Here is a 24301-nt window from a genome sequence, read left to right as displayed (position 1 = left end):
CTTGGCCTGGCTTGCCAGAGATATGAACTTTCATGGAACTGTGTAGACAATGCAGAGGCAAGATAAAGTTAAAGGTGTCAATGCAGCAATCCCATAAAATGCCTAATATTTTTGCTATTAGAGTATCGCTCTCTTGGGAGAATATGTAAATTATAAAATACTGCTTCCTGGTTAATTTTTTTATTAATTATAAATCACTTCACGATTAATCATTTTTTTGTCAAGTTGTGTTTGTGAATCTTTATGTGTTGAATTTTTTTTTAATGATGGAAAAAATAGCTGTTTGATTTGCAATATATATTGAATAGTCTTCTCCCCTCTTTTGAGACAGACTCTAGATATTAGAAAAATCTAAGCTATAAGTAATTTTTCCTAGAATAGTAGTATAAAAAACTGTGAGGGGGAAAAGTAACTGATTCCTTTCTAGGAGTGAACTCAGACTGTGTACATATGTCTAGAGTTCAGAGGATGTCTTTAGTAAAGAATAATTGTGAGTGCCTCTATCACTTGTAAGAATACATCTGCTTTTACTTATGAAGGCATATAATCTGTTTCTCTTCCAACTTGTTTATGGTATCATCTTAAATATCAAATCTCCTATGAAATAGCTTTTTTTATCTGTTTATCACTGGTATGTCTGTGTTTCCAGGCAGAGTCTTCTTTCTCTGGTTTACATCTATTTGCTTTTGGTGTGTCTGTTTTTTGGCAAGATGCATCTCCTACCGATTCTGTTTCTCAGTCAACCTGGAGACAGAGACAGAGACAAAGAGAGGCAGAGAGAAACAGAGAGACAGAAAGGAGGAAGAGAGAGACAGAAAGAGAAAGAAAATTTCTATGTAGATGATACTCATATTTATATCAGTCTCAGCATCTTTCCTAAATCTAGTGCCAAAAAACCAAATGCCTATTGAATATTTCAAACTGAATGTTTTTAATCATCTCAAATACAAAATGTTCAAAATAGAATTTATCTTTTCTTGAAACCTTCTCCCCATCCAATCTTTCTTATTTCTTTAGAAGGAATCATCATTCTTTCAATTTCCAAAGTTCATAAAGTCAACATTATCTTTCTATTCCTTGCTTTCTCTCTTTCCCAAATCAGTTGCCAAATCTTACTGTTTCTATCTTCCTTCCATTTGCACAACCACAACCTTAGTTTGGCATCCTCATCACCTCTTTGCATACTACGATACCTGGCATGTGGTAGACAATTGGATGTAAGGTAAACTTCAAATCATAATGACCCAAGTTCAAATTCTTCCTGAGACACTCATTAATTGTGTCACTTCAGTAATTTAATTTCTCTCAGCCTTAGTTCCCTCACCCACAAAATGGGATAGAGTAATAGTACCTACTTCAATGGTACTATTGAAAGAAACAAATTAAAAGATACATGGAAGATGTTTGCAAATCTTAAAGCAATATATGAATGTTGGCAATTATTATGAAGGCAGTGAGGATGAGGAAAAAATAACTCAAGTTCATAGGAATATAGTCTGGTAAGAACGAAGAGATCCCTGGATATTCTCCTTAAATGGCAACTTTGAGAGGAGCCCTTCACAGATCAGAGGGCAGAGAATTCTGGGGGTAGTGAGGAAGCGCCAAGCTGATACAGTCCTACAGGAAAATGAGATTCCTGGTGCTGCTTTTGGTTCAGAGTTGGAATGATAACATTTGCCCAGGATTTTCTTTAAGTCAAAGCTTTATTTTGCCAAATATTTGGCAATTAGGGTCAGGGAGAAGAAAAATTTTATACCAAAATAGCTTAACCACAAGATTTGTTTAAAAAAAAAAAAAAAGCATTGGTCAAAACAGCAACTTGGTTACCTGGGTTCAGGACAAGTGCTCCTTTTGTGGGTCCAGCAAGTCTAAACATACTAATGTGAGTGATTTTAGGAAATGTTTGTTAATAATTTTCATAAGCTTCTCAAGGACCCAGGATTAAGGGTCCAGCATGTCCTCTACACTAGGACTTGGGGACTTGGGGTGTGCCTTAGAAATTGCTTCTTGGACAATTCAGGAAAGGGATGAACAAATCATAGTTTATTAATAATATGTGGGTAGGGACAGAATGAAGAAATTCAAAGTAGTGCAGCCAGTTTGGGTTGATGAATATAGAGGAATATTATTAAATTATAATAAATTAAGAGATTGTAGATGATTTGAGAAAATCCTGGGTAGTATGAACTTACATAGAGTGAAATGAATAAAACTAGAACAATTTAAATAAGGAAAATGAGTGTTAAAGAAAACAACTTTTAATAACTTTAGAACTGATCAATGTAATGAACTGTCTCCATCAGTAACATGAAACATGTTATTTACCTGCTAACATAGAGGAGATAAATGCAAAAATAAGAAGGAAATAAACATTTTAGGATCTGACCAGTGACTATGCTTGTGATTATAAGGGTTTCCTCTCTCTCATCTTAGTTTTCTAATGGGGGTGGAAAGGGAGAATCAGCAATAGTAATTTTTTAAAAGGCCCATTTAAATATTTTTTTTAAATACGGAGAACAGAAAGAAGTTCAGAAGGAAGTAAAGAACAGGATATTTTGGGGAGTAAATGTGAATTTCTTTTATTTAGTAGGTCAAGAAGCATTTATTTAATAAGCACATAATATATCTTTGGCACCATTCTAGACATTGAAGATATGAAAAAAGCAAAAACAGGGTCCCTTCCCAGGAGCTGACACTTTGAATGCGGAGACAACATGCAAACTACTAATGCATAATACAATAAATACAGTGTAAATAGGAGTTAATTTCAGAGGATAGTACTAGGGTGTGGGGTGGAGTTAGAGAGGGAGAGATATCAGAAAATGCCTCAGAGAAGTTGGAATTTGAGCTAAATCTGGAAAGCCATAGGGAAGTCAAGAGGTGAAAGCATAGAACAACATTTCAGATATGGAAGGCAGCCAGTGAAAAGAAGTAAGAAATAGACTGTGACAGACTTTTTTTGTGCTCTCTTGTGTATATGGGAATACTCCTTTGTTTTGGAATTTAAATTCATATTAAAAAAATAAGTAACACAATATGCCATAGGAGACCATATATGCCCTATAGCAATTGGTAGGAATTCAAGAGATCTATGAAGTAAATGCCACAACCAGATGAGCATGAGCCTGGTGAAAAAAATATGACATTTTTAGAAGCTCTTAGTAGCTTTGTAAGTCAAACTTGTCCTGCCATGTGTTACTCATCTTTGTGTCCTGTATTCTCTTTGTGTATTTACTTTCACCAGGGATAGAATGTATGTTGGTGGAAGGCTATGCCATTGGGTAATGGGGAAAATGTCCTATTGTTAATTTTTTTACTCTCTTATTTCAGTAAAAAAAAAAAAAAAATTTGAACTATTTGTGTCCTCTGAATGACTAAAGAGAAAACAAATGTGGGGTAAAGTCCCTGAGCTGTTGGCAGATACAAATTTCCTGAGTATAGCTCTTCTGGGGTGGAGGCCATATGCAGAGTGCATTTGCTACAGAATATATATTTAGCAGTAGCTCTACTAGGAGACAAGGACTGGACTTGGGATTTCTTTGGTAAAGGGAGCCTTTAAGTAAGCAAACTCTCTCGAGCAATTCAGTTCTTCACCTAGAAGATTGCTTACGATGATTAAGTGACTTCCTAACTAAGTCAGAATTGTGCTGAGACTTTCAGCCCAGTTCTTTAATCAGTAGGCTCCAGCTAGTCACTTAACAACAAATAATTGGATTTTTTCAAATAAATCTTTTCCAGCAAATAAATTGGGGGAGAGAGGAAGAGAAGGAGAAAAATCGTCCTTTTGGTCTCAATAATCTAATAATGAAGGAAAATAAGTTCTTTTTAGCTTGGATTATTTGATTAAATTGCCTTAAATCTGTATCTGGTTTTATTTGCGAAATTCTGACCAGACCGACGTCAGCGACTGCAGTAAGGCTATAAATAACAAAAACGTACGATACAAATTAACGTCGAAGCATTTTTCAGGCAAACAAAGTTGGAGGACACGCGGAGCGAAGCAAAGCACGAGAGAAATCATCGGTCCTCACGTGTCTTTCAGAAAGCGAAACTTCCGGTTTTGCAGCCAATAACCTTAGGCCGTTCCCAAAGATCCCTTCGTTCAGGGTGCTCTGGCAGAAGCCTTACGGAGAAAAAATTAGAAAGTATGAGTACACGGTGTCAGATTTACAGTCTTTCCTTGATGGTTTCGTTTTTATCATTCTAATTATAAATCACATTATGAAGAAGAGTGCCATAGGTGGGTGTGAGCGTTCTTTTGTAACAGCCGGTCAGGTAAATCAGGCATTCTCCAGAGCAGTTCCAGCGGCGAGGTCCCCGACTTCCTGTTGGAGACCTGGGTGCCTCAGTCTGGAGATTTCTTCAGACATGAAACCTCGAGTCGTTACCTACGTGGACCGAAAGCTGAAAAGGCGCATCGTACAGGTATGACCCGTTGGCGGACCCGTCCGCGCTCTCTCCGGAACAACCCGGCGCCTCTCGCCGTACCACCCGCGGCCCTTATTTCTGTTCAGGCACTTTGGATCGGCCGATCATCCCTCACACACCCCCCTCCTCTCTTGGGGAAAGCCCCGTGGCTTCCTCAGCGGTCCTTGCAAGACTCATTCCCGGTGATTTCAGCTCTTTAATGTTGCGAAATGGGGCGGGGGGGAGCAGATAGAAACTGGATTACGTTGGGGGGTGGGCCAGGACACCTTTCCTCCCTCACGTGGCCGGTATGCTGAAGGGATTGTACCGGACCCAGAAACGTGAGCAGGCGGGGCTGGGCGCTCCCAGGTCGCTGAGATGAGCAGAGAGCGCTAGATCCGGGGTCAGGAAACCCGGGGCTGAGTCCGTGTTCCGTCACTGACCCCAGGCATGTCACTATACACCCATCCCCTCCCCGCACCGTCCCATAGAGAGTGGGGGCCTCCGGGACTTAGCATGTCGTGTTGCTTTGTTTTACTTTTTATGAGGTATATTTTGTAGATACTTGAGAATGCCTTCTGAAGCAGATGAGCTTCAGTTCCTTCCTTTTCACTCGTTTGAACTCTCAGCTCTCTGACCTCCGACCTCATGTTTTCCAACTGAAACTGCTCTCCTTTCAGTCTGCTCTTTCTTGGCCAATTTTGTCAGGCTTTGACACTCCTTCCCTTCTCTTTAGGTTTGATCTTTCTCTGCATCTTTTGCTAGGTCTTCAGGGGGAGGTCTGCCCGCTCTGCGGTCTCTACAGTGCAGTACAGTACAGGCCCTGGGCTTTTTTCTCCCTCCCCACCTATGATCTGCCTTGTGATTTCATGAGTTCCCCCGGGTTCAGCTATCATCTGTGTGCTGGTGATCCTTAGATCTTTTTATCCAGCCCTAAACTGCTTGTTGGTCATCTTGGACTGAATATCCCATAAACGGCTTAACCTCTACTTGTCCAAAACTGACCTCATTATCTTTCTCCAAAAACTCTCTCCTCTTTCTAACTATTCTGTTACTTTATTGTTTCCAGGGTCATCCCTTATCCTCAGTCTTCACCATCTTCTACCCTCACTCCACCCTCCCATATCCCATCTGTGTCTAAAGCCTATTAATTTTATGGTTTCAATATCTCTTGAATAGGCCATCCTGTTTCTCTGATACTATACTTTGGTTCAGGCCTCTCCTTTGAGTTTTGTATTAACCATCTTTATCCTAATTCAGACAGTCTCTCAGACGTTCTCCTTTATTCCTCAGTGAATTCTAGAAGCATAGACTCACGCATCTTTTGTCCTTATTCTAGGCAACTTCAGCATATATATATTCATACTACTTCATCAGTTTCTTAGTCTATTCAATTCCAGTTAATTGTTTCATACCTCACCAAAAATAAATTAAGACTTTTCCAAGAATGCTTTCTACTGTTCTACTTGTCCTCTCAAATCACTCAGACATCTCTCATTATCTTTTTCTTGAGTTTTTACTGGTAAAGAGGTTTCTATTCTCTTGGCAAGGTAAACTCCTTTGTATACAACCTTGATCTCATCCCCTCCTCATCTCTCTGCCAAACTATCTCCACTCTTTGTTTCTCTCCCCTTCCCTCCATCAGTTATTCCCTTATTACCTACAGACTGTCCCATGCCTACTCCAGCCTTTAGAATAAAGACTCATAGTCCTACAATCCTATTTTCGTATTTCTTTCTTCCTTTTCTCACCTGAATTTTAGAAAGCCATGCACTACTAGTAGGTGCCTCTGCTTCCTTTCCTTTCACTGACTAATAAATCCCTTGATGTCTGGCTCATAAGCTCATCATTCAAATGAAATTGCTTTCTCCAAAGTTAGCAATTACAAATCCAAATCTTATCCTTTTTGAGTTCTTTTTGAGGCCTTTGACATTGTATCATCATTTCCTCCTGTATATTCTCCTTTATCAGTTTTCATGACATTGCTTGGTCCTGGTTCCTTCCTACCGGTTTGACTTCTTTATCTCAGTCTCCTTTGCTAGAACTTTTATCTAGGTTATGCCTATTATATGTGGATGTTTCCCAAAGCTCTGTCCTGGGCTAACTTTTCTTCTTTGTTGTTGCTGTTTTGCTTGATAATCTTATAGGTTCAACTTGCATGTCTGTGCGCATAATTCCAGTTATATATTCAGCCCTAATCTCTCTCTTGAGCTCCAATTCCATATCACCAACTGCCCTATCTTCATTAATATCTTCTTTTTGAGATTGTCTTTATATGGTATATACTTTGTATATACATAGTTATTTGCATGTTGTTTCTCCAATTAAAATATTTACTCCTTAAGGGTAAAGACCATGTTTTTGTCTCTTTTTGTAGCCCAGTACTTCTCACAGTAATTGGCACAAAGTGCTAAGTAAATATTTTTTGATTTGCAAAAGTTAACAGCTGATTTGATAAAAGGTTGAGTATTATGAACTGGTGCAACTGGAAGAATGTAATTGCCTTGACAGAAATAGAGAAATTAGGAGAGGAAGGTTTTGGAGGAAAGATGATGTGTTCTCTTTCAAATGTGTTTTTTGAGATGATTGCAACAGATAGCATCTTAGAAAGAAGAAAGAATTTCAGTCTCCAGAAATGAAAAGGGAATTGTTTGTTTATTGTTTGAGGAAAATATGGATATATTTATGAACATCAGGGAAAGGAACTAGTGGATAAAGAGAGCTTGAAAATTAATTATAACATAATTAGAATTTATATAGTGTTTATGTGCCAGGCACTTTACAGTAATTATCTTATTTGATCCTCATGACAACTCTGGGAAATGGGTGATATTAGTATGCCCATTTTACAGATGAGAAAACTGAGATAACTAAGTTAACTGAATTGGCCAAGTGCACACATAGTTAATAAGTATCTAAAGCTGAACTTGAACTCATGACTTTTGCTGATTCTAGGCCTGGCATTCTTGCAGAGGTGGTGTACCGTGGCACTATGGATATGGAATTTAAAAGATTTTTAAAATTCAGTGAAAAAAATGATAAAAAAAAAAAAAAAAAAAGTAAGCTCTTTTGGGAGACAGGAGGAGAGTCTAGGTACAGGTTTTTGTATTGGCAACAAAGTTTTTGTTTTCCGGTACCAGAAAATTGGAGGAGAGACTTGAACTGAGGAACTCTTAAGTGCCAGTTGAATGAAGCTTTTTCCCCTCATCTTTTCGTGCTTTTTTGTTTGTTTGCAGCATGGCTAATACGGAATTATGTTTTGAATGCCTTTACATGTATAATAGCTGTCATTGGAGGCTTTCTCAATGAGTGGAGGAAGGGTTGGAGGGAGGGAGAGAATATTGAATTGATGATGTGTATATCTTTGGTTGAAAGGAGCAGGGGTCAGCTAGGTGGCATGCTGGATAAAGCTTCAGCCTTAAACTCAGGAGGACCTGAGTTCAAATCTGCTCTCAGACATTTAATATTGCCTAGTTGAGTGACCCTGGGCAAGTCACTTAACCCCAATTGCCTCAGCATCAAAAAAAGAAAGAAAGAAAGGGGCATTAACAGTTAGGTAGGGAAAGCTATGAATTTTGCCTATGAAGAAACTGTTAGCCAGGAAAATTAGGGGGGAAAAAGAAAACTTGCCTAGCCAAGGTTACAGCATTAGTAAATCCATCCTGAATCTTTCAATTCCAGATATGATGCTCTTTACAGTGGGCCATAATGTGATCCTGATCCCTTATAACCAGTTTGTGATTTGTAATCATTGAAGAAAGATGGAAGATCACATGTTCATGTTTTTCTGATTTTATGTTTTAGTATCTGAGCAGTAGTGAATGTGGAAAATATGTGGACATTGGCACCTTAGCATCCGATTTGCAAGAAATGTACAGGTAAGCAATAAATATTAATGTGGGAAAGAGGGAGGAAACACTTACATAGTGCTTGCTGTGTGCCAAATACCATGCTGAGAAATAATCTTATTAGACCCCATTTTACCATCACTGTCTTCTCTTTTCTATATTAAATACACACAGTTCCTTTAATTATTTCTTTTTTGTTTTTAAAAAACACTGTCATCTTAACGTGTTGTATTCACTCATTTGTCTCAAAAATGGAGTTTACAATTGAACATGGTAACTCCAGATCTAATCTGAACACAATATGTATCTTTTTACAATTGAAAGTGTGATTGGTTATGATAGATTACTTTATTATTAGAACACCCTTTGTAAAGTTTTTCTTTGCTAAAAATAGAGTAAATGAAGTTTTTAAAGGATTTAGTACTAAGAGAAACCTTAGAGGTCATCTAGTACAGTGCTATCAATCTCAGATAGAAACAGGCTATGTATTGACTTAGAAAACCACAAATTAACGTTGTCTATATTGTATTGTATTTTTATGTAATTTGTTAAGTATTCTCCAGTTACATTTTAATCTGATTCCTGATGCTGAGTTTGATACTTCTAATCTAGTCAAACTCTTTTTCTTTTTTTTAAGATGAAGTTAAGGGTCAGAGATGAAAGATGATTTACCTAAAGTTAAAAAGTTAATAACTATTAGAACCAGAATTTGAAAGCAAGTTCTCTTAATCCACAGGATGCTCTTTTGCTGTTATCACTGTGCTTCACAGATAAACATCTTTCAGGAGATCAGACTAAAAAGGAGATTGTTGTTTTTGACTTTAGTTGGATCTGATTTGGAGGCATTCATTGGTGAAGTGGAAATGATTGCCATCTTGAGATTTTAAAAAAAAGTCCACCTCAAACTATTTGAGTTGTAAAACCTATTCTTGAGTTTCAGAGAACTTGTTTCAAAAAGTTTAGATGGAGAGTAAATAAAATACCATTTCTTGTTGACCTGAGAAGAATGGAAAGCTCCCAAGAACAAGATTGTTACCATGTAAATATAAATTAGTCAGATAAGTGCAGAATTGGGAGGTAGGAAGAAATGTGGCTCGAATTAATTCCATAGCGATATCCAGATTGCTCTAATCAAGTTGTTCATAAGATCCCAACATGCAAAATGGCTTAGATAATTTTTATTTAGATTTGGAATTGGTTGAATGATTGGACTTGAATGATAATTTATGTAGGATGTCACAGGGATCTCTTTGCCTTCAGGACTAAACAGTTTTAGCAGCCAAATTGTCTGTCTACCAGCCAAATTGCTTGACTGAAGTTATAAGATTATATTTGCAAATGACATGTTACCAGGAAGATTGGCTAAGCTATTAGATGACTAAATCAAGATCTCAAAAAACCTTGAGAGGTTAGAATAGAATAAAGCATAAAATAAGGTTTTCCTATTAAATTTTGAGTTCTTATACTAGATTGTAATAATATAGTATCCAAAATAAAACTAATAATAGGCCTGATGTAAATTCTGATTCAGATCAACTCTAAGATAATTTGTTGAATTCACTTCTAAATGCCACATTTTAGAAAAAACATTGGCAATCTGGAGTTGTCCAGATCGATGGAATAGTGTGGCAGAGATTACGAGGGGACTTGAAGTTACCCCATGTGAGAGAACTGGTTAAAATAAGCAGAAGTATTTAAAGAAGAAAAAGATTTGGTTGGGCTGTGAGTAATGTTTCATTATTTGAAGAATAGTCATGTAGAAGAAATTTGTTCAGTTTGTCTCCAAGGGAAGAACTAGTGGAACTGAATGAAAATTATAAGGATGCAAACTTTAACTGGTTGTTTATAGAAAACTATTTAATGATTAGAAGTTGATTAAGAATGTATTAGACCACATTGACAGTAAGTTCATGATAGACTGGAAAAGTAGATTAGAGCCAGGTTGTGAAGAAACTTTAAATATTAAAGACTTAATATCGTAATCTTCAAGACTTGTAGATTCAGGAAGTCACTAAAAATTTTTGAGCAAGAAATGATATGATCAGTTCTACACAGAATTCAAAGGACTTCCTTGGCATAGTTGTGAGTATGTAGATTGGAAAGAAGAGAAAAATGAGATACAGAAATTGATGGAGGATGATATTCTAGTTGGGAGAGAATGAGACCCTGAAATACAAGAGTGACAGTGATTAATAAAAAGGAAAGTTTAGAAATGAGATGTTGCTGAAGTGAAATTATCAACTTGGAGCAAATTGTGGCCTCTTTTTTTGTCTTATCCCCAAAGATCACAGGATCACAATGACTTAGAACTAAAAGAGACCAATCAAGGTTAGTTCATCTAGTCATCTTATTTAATAGATAAAAATATTAAAGCCAAAGTCCAGAAGAGTTAAGTGATTTTGCCAAATTCATAAAGGGAGTAAAGGGCAAAATTTAGATTTAAATTCAGGTCTTTTGTCCTTTGTATTTTTTTTATTCCAAATGCAGCTCTTTCTGTTGTATTAAAGTACTGCTTAGGGAAATATTTGAGATCTTGAGCCTGAGAGCCTAAGATAATAATGTTATCAATATTAATAGGACATTTAGAAGTGGGGAAGATAACTAATTCAGTTTTAGAGAAGTTGCCTTGTGATTGTCCAGGTGATGATTTTGTGACTGATGCCCAATATGCAGTTGGAAATGCAAGAAGACTCACACAGGGGAAACATCAATCTTGGAAGTAATCCATTTGGGAATCCTTCAGATGAAAATTGAGATGTTTAGATGTATGAATTTACCAATTGGGAGATCAGAAAAAAAGGAGAAAAAAGGATTAAGGACAAATTTAGGGAAGAGAGAATGAAGAAGAACCCTTGAAGGAGACAGAGAAGGAGCTTTTGGAAAAATAAAAAGAGGACTTAAAGAAAATGTTTTCCTAGCAAAACAAGAGAGAATCCCTAAGAAATTACACAATATTTAAAACTAGGAGTAAATGATAGATACTCATAAAATGGAAGAGGATGGAATGAACTAGAAGGCAGAATCTGATAACCTTATTTATAAGAAACATTTGAAACACAAAAATTCACAAAGTTAAAGTGAAGGATTGCAGTTAAATCCATTATCCTTTATCAGTACTGAAATAAGGAGGCATAACCTGCTTAAAGGCAATAATAGTTGATGAATCAATATTATTCAAAACACACACACACACACATATACATCTATGAAGGAAACTCACAATCAAGGAAATTTGCAAAAAACTAAATCTATGAAGTTTTTATTTCACATTGTTTGCTTTAAACATAAAAGCTAGCATATTTTTAAAGATAAAATTTAGATTCATTCTAAGAATTGGCAAGGTAGATAGAAGCCTGGATCTGCAGTCAGAAAACCTGAGTTCAAATTTTCCCACATACTTTTTCTAATTATGTGATCTGGTGCAAGTCATTTAACCTCTATTAGCCTCAGTTTCTTTAATTGTAAAATGAGAATAATAATAATACCTTCCCCGCCTTAAAGTATTGTTGTGATGATCAAATGAGATAATAATTTTAAAGTAACTACCATAGTGCCTAGCACATAATGGGGTAATTATTGACCTGAACTGACTAAGGCTGCCTCCAGAAAGCCCAGTTGAAATCATCTGCTAAGGCAACCATAGGTGATAATGAGCTGAAAGCTAGGTACACAACCTCCCACTGCTCGAGTTCTATAAATTGATAATTTTGTGTGGCTCACAAATGATGTTATAAATATCCAAAAGGCCATTGGCAGAACTCGACACCCCTTCCCAAACCCCCACCTCACCCCTTGCCTTCCCCAGTCAGTTGAATATATTGAAATTTACTGTTTTTATTTTAGGTTGAACTACCTTTATCCTTAGTTTTTTTTTTTTTTTAATTATAGCTTTTTATTTTTCTAAATATATGTAAAGATAATTTTCAACATTAATTTTTGTAAAACCCTGTGTTCCAAATTTTTCTCCCTTCTTCTCCCCCACCCCCTCCTTTAGCAAGCAATCCAATATAGCTTAAACATGTGAAATTCTTGTATTCCATATTCTGTATGCTATACAAAAAAAAAAAAAGATTAAAAAAACAAACAAATAACAACCACCAAAAAAAAAGGTAAAAATAAAATACTATGGTGTGATCCACACTCAGTCCCCACAGTCCTCTCTCTGAGTGCAGATGGCTCTCTTCATTACAAGACCATTGGTACTAGACTGAATCACTGTGTTGTTTTATTTATTTTTGTTGTTGGGGATTTTTTTGGGGGGAGGGAGGGGGCGCAAGGCAGTTGGGGTTAAGTGACCTGCCCAAGGTCACACAACTAGCCAGTGTTTTAAGTGTCTGAAACTGGATTTGAACCCCATTTTGTGGGGCCAGTGCTCTTTCCACTGCACCATCTTGTTGCCCTCACAATTGATCATCATATAATCTTCTTGTTGTGTACAATGATCTCCTGGTTCTGCTATTTTACTCAGCATCAGTTCATCTAATTCCCTCCAAGCTTCTCTGAAATCATCCTGCTGATCATTTCTTATAGAACAATAATCTTCTATAATGAAGGGGAAGTGAAACTGTGTTCCCTTTGAAATTATCACTCTGAAACTGTCTCAGGCCCTCTCCCCAGATAAGTTGCGTTGTTATTTAATTAGAAATCTTGGTCAAAAAGTACCCCTTTGACCTTTGGGGGTTGCCAGACCCTTGTAAATTGGATATCTGGGCCAATACGATAAGCATCTAGACCTGGGGACTTTGGCTTACTTTTCAACCTGAAACCTGAGCTTCAAAAGATTCCTTATTAAAGGGCAGTTTCTGAACTCATTTCTTTGCAGAAGGTCCAAAGCAGGCCCCTGCCCGTGGAGAAGGCATTCTCTTCTCAGTGCCAGTCTCCATTTCTGTAATAGAACTTTGCATAGTCTCTTAGCAAAACTGGCACAGGAAATGCAACAATTAACTTCTGTTTTTGCCAATTAATATTTCGGGTTTGTGAATTCCTTCACGCAGAACTTGGGTCGACTAAAAGGGGTTTTTAACAATTCTCTGACTGCCACTAATCTCATCAATAACATTCATATTCCATAACTTATTCAGCCTTTATCAGAAACACTGAATGTAAAAATTTTCCCCCAGCTTTCTGCTTCCTTTCTAATCTTGGCTGCATTGATTTTGCTTGTACAAAACCTTTTTAATTAATAATCAAAATTATCCATTTTGCACTTCATAATGTTTTGTAGTTCTTCTTTGGCCTTAAATCCCTCCCTTCTCCACAGATCTGAAATATCCTTATATTTGAGTTTGTTAGGGCTGATAGCTGAATTCAGAGCTTTCTTTAGTGCTTTTGCTACTTGATCTTAAATAATAAGAGTTGGAAGAGACTTTAGAAGTTACTTAATGCAATTATATCTTACTATTATATATGTGCATAGTGTTTCATGGATGTATGTTGAATTCTTGAACAAACAATACACCGGCTAAAAAGATAGTTATTTTAAAATTTATAGTAGTGTTCCTTTATACTTAAACAACTTTGACCTAGGTTAATAAAACAGATTGTTCCCATTGTAAAGCTTGTTCTAAACCCTGACTTTGCCTGAGGCAAGTAAAGGTTAGAATAGGAAGTCATCTTTTAATAAATGGCCAGGTCAGATTTTATGGAATTGCTGGAGGGGAACTATCTTTGGACTATTTCTCTAGCCCATGAATGTTAAACCTGACAATTGAAGGAATGGTGTGATCCTATGTGTGAAGTTCTGGGTGCCCTTGGCAGAGAGGGACTGAAGCCTTCATGGAATTACTCCTTCAGGCAAGAAGGAAATACCCCAGATAATAAATCCAAGTTCTGTCAAACCTCAGAGGTTAAATTTCCCTGTAAATCTGTCCCTAGTTCATGCCATCTTTGCTCTGGACCTCCTCGCGTCTTTAACTTATCCCTCCCCCCGTGCCCCATGGTCTATCTCATCCCCCTTTTTCTTCTCCCTCTCCCCCCCATGCTTAAAGCCTTTTTCCTTAATAGCTATATGCTCTCTCAACTCCATTTCATATTTACCATTTCTGGTGTCTATTGTATCTCTTTATTTTATCTATAACCTCTTCTCCTAATTAAGCCCACCTTTTGCCAAAGAGAATGGCCATTGTGTATTCTTCACATGACTGAACCCCTAAATCACATCACTGTCATATTTCAACTTGGCAGGGATATGCAGGAAGAATAGCTCATTTCCTTTTTTGTTCCCTTGGAGATGATCTTCATGTTTGGGAAGAGACTTCATTCCTCCCCAGGTTGCCCAGGACTTTCTGTATGGATTTCATCTCTGTCCCCTCACTTTTCCAGTTTTTCAGCTACCTATTTTTATGTATAGTCTTTATTAGATTGGCAAGTTCTTGTAAACAGGGACTATTTTTCTGCTTATATCTGTATTCCCTTCACTTAGCACATAATAATCCTGGCACATATTAAGAATTTTAAAATGCTCGTTGATTTACTGGCAGAATCTACTCGGCTAAACTTATTATATTCTTTTTCAGTGTAGATTATGGCCGGAGGAAGAGAAATGCTTTTAGAATTCAGGTAGAAAAAGGTAAGTTTCCAGATATGTATTGAACTACTAACAAACTTAGTAGAAAATGTCATCTTATTTAATGGAACTTATTTTGTTCTAGTTTTTAGCATAATCAAGAGAGAGAAAGAACTTGAAGACTTAACTGAATTAGAAGATGAACACCTGTCAAAAAGAGCAAGACAAAGTCAAGAGTTTAATGAGTGAGTTTTTGAAAATAATTAATTTTCTTAATTTCTCATTCTGAATTTAGAAATCCTTTCTATATTCACAGCAAAAAAAAAACAGGTAGATTATATTTTTAAAAACTAATCTCCTTTTAATAATACTTGTCTTTTATTATTATTATTATTGTTGTTTTAAGTTTGCTTGAAAATAATAAAATCTCCAGTATTGAAGTCAGGAGAGCCCAAATTTTTGCCCTTTCTGTGGAACTTCTGGGTTGACAGATGAATAGAAAAATAGCATAACATTTACATTTTAAACTAATTCTTCATTTGATTGAGGCACATGACAAAGATTGGAAAGATGATGACAAACTAGCTTTTTCTGACTCAGTAGCTTTGGTTTGCCCCTTTAGTTATTTGCCCCATCTCTAACTCAGACAAAATGACTTCCCAGACTAGGATAATGAGTTCAGACAATAAAGATAATCAGTGGACTAGAGGGCCTAAAAGTCAAAAAAACTTCCTGACGTCAAATTCAAGAGTCAGTCAGATGTTCTGGTCCAGCCTGAGCTGATTTGCTTGCATAACTGCTCTGATGGACTTAAGTTGCCTACTACTCTAGGCTCAGGGAAGAAACACTTCTATATATACCAGTTATATAACCAGAAATAAAAAAGCTCATTATTGTATATACCAGTTACCAGTTTCATTATTTGCTAGTATGCTTGCTCTTTAAAAAGTATAAAATAATTCACGTTACTTAATAAACTGTCCTATTTTCTTCTAAACTTTCTTGTTTCCCTGTGTTGTTTTTCTTTTTTCTTTTCTTTTTTTTTTTTTTAAGTTTCAGTAGGCCTTTTATTTACATACTTGGTAACCTAGACTGCTTCTCCCCCAGCAATTAAAAACTGAGGGGGAAAAAACCTTCGGTGGTAAATAAGCATATTCAGTCAAAATTGATATATATAATTGTCTTGTCTAAATTTTTTGCACCTTGTATCCATTTACCTTTCTGTTGATGAATAATGTCATTATAGTGATATACTTGTTTACTTATCCTTCAGTGACTTTTAAAATTTTAGTTGGTCATGCATTGATCAGAATTAGGCTTTTCAAAGAGTTAGTTTTTTCTTTTACAGTTTGTTATACTTGTATAAATTGTTTTCTTCTTTATGCTTATTTCACCAGCTAATAATATCCAGGATTCTTGAAAGTGAGGATGATGATAGCTAGCTTTTAACTAGCATGAAATGGGTTCTGGGATGTCACAATGTTGACTCTGAAAGAATTCAGACTCAAGCAACTCCAAATCAACTAAAGGCATTTATTATATTTGAGGTTTGCACATTGAATGGGCTCTCCATAAGGGAAAAAGCAGCTTAGCAGAGTGAAGTGAGGGTTTATTTAAAGAAGAGAAAGCAAGAAAAACAGGAGAATTGGGCCAAAAATAAGATGATCTGAGTTAAGATTTTTTACATTTTGGCAATGTATGGAAAAAAGTCACTTTTCTGTCTCATTGGATATGTCTCAGATAAAATCTTGCATATATAGGTACTGTATGGAAAAAAAGAATTATTTTGTGTCTGTGATTGAATATCTGTTGTCAAACATTCTGCTATAGGTAAGTATCTGCTTGTAACTTTTTGCCTCACTGGATACAGGTGCTATCTATTGTATTGCTCAGCAGAAAATTTCTGCTTCCCTTTTCACAACTATGTGTCAAGCAGTGTGCTGAGTACTTTTTGCAAATATCTAATCTGACCTTCATAACAAGTGAGAGGTAATAATGTTATTAATGATAATAATAATGTTATTATTAGCCCTATTTTACAGATGAGGAAACCTTAACAAAGAAAAAAAATCACAAAACTAGTAAAATATCTGAGGTCTCATTTGAACTTAGGTCTTCCTGACTCCACTATGCCTTCTAACAGCCTCAGAAGAAAAGTCTTTTCTTGTTATTTGGAGTACAATACTCATTTAAAAAAATATATATATATATATACCTGTTGACTTTTGGTCTGACTATTTCATTTCATATATTAATTTAATATGTACATTTTTTTTTCAAGAATGTTATGCTGGCCCTCATTAATTTTGTGTTTAAAATATTCCATTTCTTATCTTGCTTAAGATGTGTAGCAAACAAAACAGATGATGATTCAGATGTGGACAATTTCCCAGAACAACCGGTGAGTCAAATTGAACTTTAGTAAGCATTATTATTGACAAATTATCATTTAACATCATTTTCAGGATGCTGTCTTAATGCACATGTCAGATTATTTAGAAATTATTTAGAACCTTCTTATATGTGCTTATAACCAAATTCAAGTGGACAGGTAAAGAATGGTGGCAGAATAAGGAGGGAGGAACAATTTAGATCAATCTTTTAAACTTAGTATTAAAGAAAAGATGCTATTTAAATAGTTTAATTTTGTATTTATATGCTGATATTTGTTCTAGAAATTCTTATCACCTCTTGTCTAGCCTATTGCAAAAAAGTGCCCTAATTGTACTCTTAGCCTCAGATCTGTTCCTTCTCTCATTCTTCTGCTAAAGTGATGTTCTTAAGAATTGGTGTGATGGCTTAATAAGCTGGAGTGGCTCCTCAGTTCCTCCAAGATCAAATATAAAGTCCTTATCTGGCTTGTAAAACCATTTGCAACCTGAACCCAACCTACCTTTCCAACCATATTTTATACCTAACTGTACTTGGAAGATCTTAGCAAAATTTGGTTGGCCAAAGAAGTTCATTAGTATTATATACTAGTTCCACAGTGGCATACTTATTTGGATTCTGGATAATGGTTGATATTCTTGCACTTTCCCTGTTACCAGTGGTGTGAAGCAGGACTATTTGCTTGCTTCCATGCTTTTTAAACAATGCTCTCAGCATTGTTGTCAGATACTTTGAATGAGAATGAAAATGACATCAAGGTCAACTACTGGTAAACTGTAATTTTTGTGTGTATTTTTTTTTTTTAATTTTCAATAGCATTTTTTTCCAAATACATATAAAGATAGTTTTTGATATTTATTTTTGTAAAATTTTGTGTTCCAAATTTTTCTCTCTCCCTTCCTTATCTCCACCCTTTCCAAGACAGCAAATAATCTGATATGGATCAAATATGTACAGTTCTTTTAAACATATTTCTGTGTTTGTCATGTTGTGCCAAAAAAAAAATCAGATCAAAAGTGGGAGAAAAAAAACTCATGAGAAAGAAAAACCAAACAGATAAAAGGGTGACAATACTATGCTTCAATCTACATTCAATCTCTAGTTCTCTCTCTAGATGTGATTGGCTTTTCCATCCCAAGTCTATTGGAATTGCCTTGAATAACCATATTGTGGAGATGAACCATGTCCATCACCTTGATCATCACATAATCTTGTTACTGTGTACAGTAACACTGTGTACAGTGCTTTCCTGGTTCTGGTCATGTCACTCAGCATCAATTCATGTAGGTCTCTTCCAGGCTTTTCTGAAATTAATCTGTTCCTGATAGTAAATTATTAAACTTGAGTAAGCTCAAGCCAAGACTAAAGTGAAGGGAGAATTGGGATGTGACTTTTTGTTTGCATATGATTCTGCACTAAATATAGTCTCAAAGGCCAAAATGCAATAGAATTTGGATTGATTCTCTGCCACTTGTGCTAATTTTGGCATTAAAATCATGATGAAACAGGTTCTCCACCAGCCAGCACCATACCATTCACATATAAAACTATTGACTATAGCAGATGGAGAAATTGGAAGTTGTGGACATGTGCACCCAGCTGGGCAGTATGCATTCCAGCTTGTTCTACCTAGATTATAAGATTGAGGCACACCTTGCCACAGTTGGCTCCATGTTTGAGAGGCTCCAGGGAAATTATGGGAGAGAAATATGAGGTGGCCTGCAAATCTTTTGTGATGTGCTGGCAAAACCTGGACATTCTCTCAGTGCTGTGCCAAGAAACTGCATCACTTCTATCCAAATTGTCTTAGGAAGATTCTGAAGATTGCTAGCAGGATGTGGTACCAGACACTGGGCTCCTTCCTAGAGTCGAACTGCCAGGTCTTTTGCAGAGAGCACAAGTCTGATGGACTAGCAACATTTTTCAACTTCCAAACATGTGTTTGCTTAAAAGAGTGTTTTATGGAGAGCTTACACAAGGCAAGTCAGAAGAAACAACACCAGTACACTGTCAAGGTCTTGAAGAATTTTGTGAGACATGGGAGACATTGAGCTAGGACTTTATAACATGGTATACCTGCTTCAAAGAAGGTACTATACCCTGTGAGCAAAGCAGAGTTATACTAGTTCAAAAGAAATGTGAGATGTGCAGATTTAGACATCTCTACTCCAAATGTGCAAAGTTCTGATCAACCATAGTTAGATCCATTGTACCTTTGCCCTGACCTAGTGATGTCATTTTTGAACACAAAAGACAGCAATCAATTACAGTACTACCCTTCACACATTGTAGTTCAGCCAAACTAGCTTTTTCTCTCTCATTGCTTTGCCTTTGTACAGGCTGTCTTGCATCCCTAGGATGCACTCTTGCTTTATTTCTGCCTATCAGAATTCCTAGTTTCCTTCAAAACTTGAAGGATGCAGCACTTATACCAGGCCTTAATGATTTCTTTGGGATAGAGACCCAGCCCTTTGGGTATAGTTCCAAATTGCTTTCCAGAATGGTTGGATCATTTCACAACTCCGCCAACAATGAGTTAGTGTCCTTTGCAAATTTTAAAGGATAATCAGTTAATAGTTACTAGCAACAGTATTTGAGTGTTCCCTCTTTGTATCAGCATCCTGGATAATTTTTAGTTTTCTAAGATCTAGTATTACAATTTGCTTGTTATGGTCACTTAATGAATTGTTGCTGAGTTAGTTAAAAAAAGATTTATTTATCCCTTATTATTTATTAAGCTCTATGCTAAGAACTGGGATTACAAAAGTAAAAACATGATTCCTTTGCTTGAGGAATTCATTTTAGAGGAGGAAACCACATGCACATAACTGTATATACCACATATATCTGGAATAGATTGAAAGTAATTTCAGAGAGAAACTACTTGTGTAGAGAAGAATATACAAAGGTACCCTTGGGAAGGTACCTTGGGATTTGAGTTGAGTCTTAGAAGCCAAAGAAGCTAGGAGATAGTATGAGAAAGGAGAATATTCTAGATATGGGAAACATCCAGAAAAAAACCACCAAATTGAGAGATAGAAGGTCATGTTCAAGGAACAAATTGGCCAATATAGCTAGATTAGGTACTTGAAGAAGAGCAATATGAAAGAAAAATATGAAAAGCTTTAAATGCCAAACAAAGGACTTTATATTCAATTTTAGGGGAAATAGGGAGCCATGGGGGCCTCATGAATAAGTAAATTACATGGTCAACCTTGTCAGTTAAGTGGAGGATAAATTGGAGGTGAAGAGGTAAGGCAAGGATACTGTCACTAGAAGGCCATCATGGTAGTCTAGGTGAGAAATAGTAAGGCTCAAAGTCAGATGCAGAGTGAGTAGAGTAAAGGAAAGGTATACAAAAGCTATGGTGAAGGGAGGAATGGCAAAATTCAATAACAGATGGCCTCTATTTAGTGAATGCCTGGGGAAGAGGCGCAGGTTTCACAAGAATGATCAGCTTAGGTGACTGGGAAGGATTTAGTGCAAGTCAGCAGAGCTTGTTTGTTGGAGACCAGACTGAGAAAGAGGGAATCGATCAGGCACCAAAGTTGCCTTGCTCATAGTAAGGAAGACCCACTTGAAATTCCCTGGTTATGTATGAGTAGGTTGCCTCTGGATTTGTTACACAGCGTGTTAATAGGAGTGGAGGAATATGATGGCAGGAGCAGTCCCAAGTTTGGGATTTTGCAAGGTATGGCAGGTGATAGAAAAGTGGGCAAAAAATTCTAGTTTAGAGTGGAAAAGAATTGTTTCATTAAAGGGTATAAATGAGGAAAGGAGACTGAAGGCAGTTGCAGAGTTTTTGGCCTAGGAAAGGATTAAACTGAAGAGGGATTTCAGGTGACAGTTGAAGCAAGAACAGGGTTAGAGCCAAGTTTTGAAATGGAGCTTCTAGGGGCAGAGGGGTTTTTTGAGTGAGAAGGCCAATGTGACATAGTGGCTAAAAGAATTAGTCAAGAGTAGGTCCTAGAAAGGATTGAAGGAATGATAAAAGATTATAATCAAAAAAGGGAATTGCAGAATTCCTGACTCTGGAAATTCAAATCTTGTGAGTGGTGACAATATTAAGGGTATAACTGTCTCTATATAGTAGAGTTGGTATGGAGGAATAGATTATGGGAAAGAGGAACATGGGGAAGGTGTTTGAGAGGACATCAATATTTCTAAGTCCCCAGTCACTGATTAGAGATTATAATCAGATAAGGGAATTTTAGAATTCATGATCATTAAATTGCATCACTTTTGTGTGATTCTGAATTCAAGGGTCTGACTGTGTAGCAGAGATGAACTTGAAATAGATTGATGAGACATGAATAAGTTAAGTGACTTTGAAGTAGGGTCTTCAATGGAACATCTATATGTATACATATGTACATGTATCTACATTTACGTAATACACATATGTATGTTGTGTATGTGTATTTGCATGCATGTTTATTGAGGTCCCCAAATTAGGATCACTCTGAATAAAACCTATCCATAGAATCACTCGTTTTCAGATAGAGGAGATCTTAAAAGTTATTTAGTCCAGTCCCCACCCTGAAAGATTCAAATCATTTACTTCAGGTTCCATATCTAGATATAAAAGACTTTATATCTTAAGGTGACTAGTTTGTAAGTAATAATATGTAATATTAATTTAAAAATGTGATATTAATATTATTTTCAAAAACATTGATAAAGTAGTTTTCTTCACTGCCATTATTTTACTTGAACTTAAACTATTTTTTTAGATATCCTTGTATCACTGGGTCTTTTTTTTTTTTTTTTTTTTGGCTGAGACAATTGGGGTTAAGTGACTTGCCCAGGGTCCCACAGTTAGGAAGTGTTAAGTATCTGAGTTCGGATTTGAACTCAGGTCCTCCTGACTACAGGGCTGGTGCTCTCTCCACTGTGCCATCTAACTGCCCCTCTGCTTTTCTTTATAAGAATATATGACCCTCAAAATATATCAAAGCTATGATTTTATGCTAGTTTTTTGTTAAATTTTTTTCTCACTTTAATGATCTCATTTTAAAATGATGTTTTTTACTAATTCAGTTATGACTACATAATTTACTTTATATGATATTAAGTCAGAACTTTAGTGTGGTTTCTAGAGTTGAAAAGCTTTCATTTTATTTGGTTGACTGATTAAGTAATGAGGAAAGAAAATTTTAATGCAAACTATTTATTTGTAAAATGACTATTTTAGTGTTTGAATATATGTCATGCCAATGCAAGACTCTTATTAATCTAGCTGGTCATATTTTTCTATATGTTTGTGGATTCATTTATATAATTTGTTTTCTTTTCAGTCTGCAAATCACATGAACAACTCTTTGCTATCATTATACCGGAAAGGAAATCCTGACATTTTACCAGAAAGTCCTGCAATTGAACAAGACAAAAATAGTCTCTCTATGCCAAAGAATGTCTTCCCTTTGACAACACCTGCTTTTACCAGGGTTTCTGAAGGTGGATGGTTTATTGATAAAACTCCAAGTGGAAAAAAAGAGAATACTTTTTTAGACCTTTCAGATGATCAAGGCAACCATAGGAAGACAATTTCTGAATTACAGGTATTTGCATAGTTTAGGCTCATTTTCCAGGAACATATTGTAGTTTTCTGAGTCATTGTCCTTAGGTAAATAGTTTTTCAAGTAGGCATTTCTGCCGTGCAAAAGAAACAGGACCTTGCTATATTGCCTTTAGTCTTTTGAGGTTTAATAGCTACTTGGGATCAGATTTTAATGGTGTGTGAGTGTTTTTTACTTGTTTTATGATTAGTCACAAGGAAAGAATAGGTATCACTGTAATCTGATTTTTTATAATTATAAGGGTGTTAAAGAAACAGTATCACTAACTTTTTTTGGATGGAGTATATTTTTCTCTTTCTTTTGGCTGTCATCAGTAATTGGCACTGTTGTTATTAGTATGATTTAGGAGAGAGTTTGAATTTTCTTTTGTATCATGATTTGCTTGTTAACAGTGGTTGCTATTCAGCATCTCTGCAAAGATTGTTGTTCACTGGCTACTATAATGTAGGATAATATCTTAATATTGTTTGACTTATATTTGGTCTCTTGAGAATATATCCCAAATGGACCAAGGAAGTCTCAGTGAGGTAACAGTAGTTTCTCTTCACTTGACTTATATAGGTAGATTGCTTTGGTTCCTGCTTGAGAGTGTGAAACAGTAGAACCAAATGGTTCAGTTCTAAGTGACCCCAAAAAGATTGGTTATGTTCATTTTTTTATTATATATTTTTTATTTTTCAAAATATATGCAAAGATAGTTTTCAACATTTACTGTTGTGTCTTGCTTTCTAGAGCCCCCAAGTTGAGGTGACAAAACATACTGTGCTTGCTAGAGCCCCCACACTGGGGTGGTTAAAACATACTGTCTTAATGGAGGAGTGATGAGATGAGACTCCCAAGAATGGTGGAAATATGGAGTCCGTTTATTCCAACGTCTTCCCCTTTATTACACTAATACCCTTATGTAATAAAAAAAACACTGGGTGTGTGCTAAGTATATACTGTGCATGTAGGATCACATAAATAACTTGCTATTCTATGTAGATTGTCACCTGGTATCACTCTTTGCAGCCTGGTATCACTCTGCTTCAATCACAACACAGGTTGTCACTGCCCCCTGATTTCTCAGGAAAGCCAAGCGCTCTTAAGGGAGATGGGGAGCAGAACCAGACATTGTCAGCAGGTTCCCTCTGGGCTGAAGGATCTTATACCTTACCCAGAGTTCCCTCCCTGTTTGTGGCCCTCTATAATTTACCCTTGCAAAACTTTGTGTTTCAAATTTTTCTCCCTTTTTCCTCCCACCCCCCCCCCCAGATAGCAAATAATTCACTATAAGCTAAACATGTGCAAATCTTCTAAATACATTTCCACCTTTATCATGTTCTGCCAAAAAAAAAAAATCAGATCAAGAGAAGGAAGAGATGAAAAAGAAGAAAACAACAAAAAAGGTGAAAAAACTATGTTGTGATCCATACTCAGTTCCCATAGTCTGGGTATAGATGGCTCTCTTCATCACAAGATCATTGGAATTGTCATGAATCATTTCATTGTTGAAGAGAGCCATGTCCATCAGAATTGATCATCGTATAGTATTGTTGTTGCCATGTATGATGAGCTCCTTTCACTTAGCT

General features: G+C 36.2%; 1 protein-coding gene across 2 annotated transcripts in view; it reads left to right on the top strand.

Annotated features, from left to right (window-relative positions):
- The first annotated feature begins 4088 nt into the window (after positions 1 to 4088).
- Positions 4089 to 24301, top strand: part of NVL (nuclear VCP like) — an 85019-nt gene continuing 64806 nt past the window's right edge. Inside the window, exons 1-6 of one of the 2 annotated variants that reach the window (XM_051993378.1) lie at positions 4089 to 4425; positions 8212 to 8285; positions 14771 to 14823; positions 14906 to 15005; positions 17104 to 17161; positions 22449 to 22712. In XM_051993378.1, coding sequence (XP_051849338.1) covers positions 4222 to 4425; positions 8212 to 8285; positions 14771 to 14823; positions 14906 to 15005; positions 17104 to 17161; positions 22449 to 22712 — 753 coding nt within the window. In that variant the 5' untranslated portion in view covers positions 4089 to 4221. The remainder of the gene's footprint in view (positions 4426 to 8211; positions 8286 to 14770; positions 14824 to 14905; positions 15006 to 17103; positions 17162 to 22448; positions 22713 to 24301) is intronic. The other variant, XM_051993379.1, reaches the window with a different exon arrangement.

This window comes from Antechinus flavipes, chromosome 4 (genome assembly GCF_016432865.1).
Source record: "Antechinus flavipes isolate AdamAnt ecotype Samford, QLD, Australia chromosome 4, AdamAnt_v2, whole genome shotgun sequence".
Classification (NCBI taxonomy): Eukaryota; Metazoa; Chordata; class Mammalia; order Dasyuromorphia; family Dasyuridae; genus Antechinus; species Antechinus flavipes.
This window is presented reverse-complemented; position numbering and strand designations above follow the sequence as displayed.